Raw genomic sequence first — 2,817 nt, forward strand, 5'->3', positions numbered from 1 at the left:
GCAGCCGCCTCTGCCTGCCTGGCTCCAGGAGCCGCCCATGGCCTGCAGCTGCTCTTCCTTCCAGGTGTTTGGGAACATCGCCCTGGACGACGACTCCAGCATCAACAGGCACAACAACTTCCGGACGTTTCTGCAGGCGCTGATGCTGCTGTTCAGGTGTGTGCAGGAGCCCAGACAGGCTCCTTCCTGGTGCAGAGGCTGCGACCGGCCCGGCCCCCCACCTGCACCCTGGGCTGTGCTGCTTCCTGCCAGCCCACCTGCCAGTCCACTTCCTGCTGCGCTGTGGGGGGAGCTCAGGCCAGGGTGCCTTGCTGAGCCGCATGGGGAGTTTCCGAGCGCTCTCTGCTTCCCACAAGCAGGCACCTGAGGGCGCCGTTCCTCTGGCCTTCAGCTGGCCGCGCGCGCGGTATTCGCTCACATCCCTCCTGGGCCACAGCCGAGGAGGTCGCCTAGCGCCCGAGGAGGTCGCCTGGCTCGGAGCCTTGGTCTCTGGTCTCGGAGGTCTCTCTTCCCTCCAGTCCTTGTGCCCCACGTGCGCCCCTCGCCCCTGGCCACCATCAGTGGGGCGCAGCCAGCTTCACCCAGGGGACCCCCGGGCACAGAGGGCCCAGAAACAGAAATCGGTGCCGAGGCGCTTGCAGTGGCTGCTCGAGGGGGGGCCCTGGGTGTTCAGGAAGCGGGAGGCTGGTGTGGCCAGAGCAGGTCGGGGGCAGGGAAAGGCGGGCAGCGGTCACGCGGCGCTGTGGGCGGGCATGTGGATCTGGGCTGTTGCCGTGACTGACAAGCTCTGACCTGTCTCGAGGGGACCTGCTGGGCGTTGGGCAGGGGAGCAGGGAGGTGTCAGAAGCCGTTGCAGTGACTCGGCTGCGGGGACGGGGACGCAGGCAGGAGCTGTCTCTGGGAGATGGGTCATCTGACCGGCAGGACGGGGTGAGAGAGACAGAGGCGGGGCGCGGGAAGTGGGGGGCCTAGGGCTGCGTGGCTCGGGGGGCCACGGAGGGCATCAGCCTGGTGCTCCGGGTGCTGTTGGTCATTTGCAATGAGCAGTTGGAGAGTCTGGTGCCTGAGGGTCCTATTCTAGCAGCAGCCATCTGTCCCCAGACCTGACAGCCACATGGGGTCTCTGGGTGGGGGCCCAGGCCGTCGGGGCCACCTCCTGGCCTCACGCTCCCTCCCCCCAGGAGCGCCACCGGGGAGGCCTGGCACGAGATCATGCTGTCCTGCCTCAGCAACCAGGACTGCGACGAGCAAGCCAACGCCAGCGAGTGCGGCAGCGACTTCGCCTACTTCTACTTCGTCTCCTTCATCTTCCTCTGCTCCTTCCTGGTGAGTCCGGGCGCCGCGCCCAGCGGTGCCGCCTCCGTCTCGGTCCATCTCGGGGCCCCTACGTTGGTGATCCCTGGTTTCGATTCGTGCCACGCTGCAAGCTGATTCCTCAGAGACAACGCCCCGTTCACGTAACAGGAGTGCCCACCTGAGCCTCTGGAGAGGCCGGGCTTCCCCGGGCAGCTGTCCCTGCGGTCTCAGCCGCTGGAGGACGCCCAGGGTGGCGACGGACACGGAGGAGCGGCCCCTGCTGGGGACACGTCTGCCTGGCGTGTCGGAGCCCACGCAGGGCAGCGAGTGAGCAGGGACACAGGTGGCCGTGGGCACTGTCAGGAGTGGCAGCTACAGGTCAGGAGTGTGTCACAGGGGCATGTCCACAGCCATCGCCCTGGTAGATGGTGAGGGGGAACACAGTGCGGCCTCAGAGGGGGAAACAATTAAAGGCGCCTCCAGGCCGCACTCAGCTCAGCGGGTCTGCGGACCAACCACCAACTGGGAACGTCGGATTGGAAACGGCTGCTCTTCCCCGGGACCCTGGGGGCCTAGCGTCCGTGGCCCCCACCCACCCTCCCTGATGACAACCGCCTGTCCTGGGCTCCCGAAGATGCATTTGCAGAAGAATCCGACGAAAGGCGAAGGCGGCTGGGCGGGAGCTCTGAGGCGCCCCGTCTTCTGGGGTGGCCCTTCCCGTCAGCACACCTCTCGGACTTCACGCTCGGGCGCTCTGACCGCTGCCATTTTTACGCATCTGGCCCGAGCGGTGTCCCAGTCACAGGAGGAGGGGCTGAAAGCCACCAGAATCTGGTCCTTCAGAACTCGGTGGGGGTGGGGGTGGAGAGCCCAGAGCAGCCGGCACGCACTATAGCGATCCAGTGGATTTGTCATTAAGTTAAAAAACCTCTGCGTCAAAAGACATCAGTGCTGTGAACAGTCTTCAGAGGGGAGAGTATTTACAGCTCACGCACTTCATAGAGGTTAGTTCAAAACAGAAAGAACCCTTACAGCTCAGCAACAAAGAGACAACCACGTGAAATGGGCAAAGAGCCCGGCCGGCGTGGCTCAGTGGTTGAGCGTCGACCTGTGAACCAGAAGGTCAGGGTTCGATTCCCCGTCAGGGCACAGGCCCGGGTTGCGGGCTCCATCCCCAGTGTGGGGCGTGCAGGAGGCAGCCGATCCATGATTCTGTCATTGAGGTTTCTCTCTCTCTCTCCCTGTCCCTTCCTCTCTGAAATCAATACAAATATATGTTTTTAAAAAGACCCTGAGCTCATGGCCTCCTGAAGGCCAGCTCCGAGGCGTGAGGGTGGGCGGGGAGGGCTGACCTGGACGGTGGGGCTCGTGGGCTTGAGATGGTGGGGCCTGAATTAGGCCGGGACTTGGAATCAGAACTAAATATGGTTAGTGTTAGACCTCTGAGGCTGAGGCTGCTGCTACTGGTGGTGGCATGTGGGGGGCCTCCAGGAGGAGTGGGGGGACCTTGGGGGTGCAGGG

The 2,817-nt window shown here is 64.2% G+C and overlaps 1 protein-coding gene across 1 annotated transcript in view; it reads left to right on the plus strand.

The window, feature by feature from the left end:
• The window catches only part of CACNA1B (calcium channel, voltage-dependent, N type, alpha 1B subunit), a gene marked incomplete at its 3' end in the record, with an annotated part of 138,429 nt that overhangs the window by 116,119 nt on the left and 19,493 nt on the right, over positions 1-2,817 (plus strand). The window contains exons 36-37 of the mRNA XM_014529697.1: positions 29-156; positions 1,182-1,326. Of these exons, the coding sequence (XP_014385183.1) occupies positions 29-156; positions 1,182-1,326 (273 nt within the window). The remainder of the gene's footprint in view (positions 1-28; positions 157-1,181; positions 1,327-2,817) is intronic.

Source organism: Myotis brandtii, unplaced genomic scaffold (assembly GCF_000412655.1).
Source record: "Myotis brandtii unplaced genomic scaffold, ASM41265v1 scaffold691, whole genome shotgun sequence".
NCBI classification, from domain to species: Eukaryota; Metazoa; Chordata; class Mammalia; order Chiroptera; family Vespertilionidae; genus Myotis; species Myotis brandtii.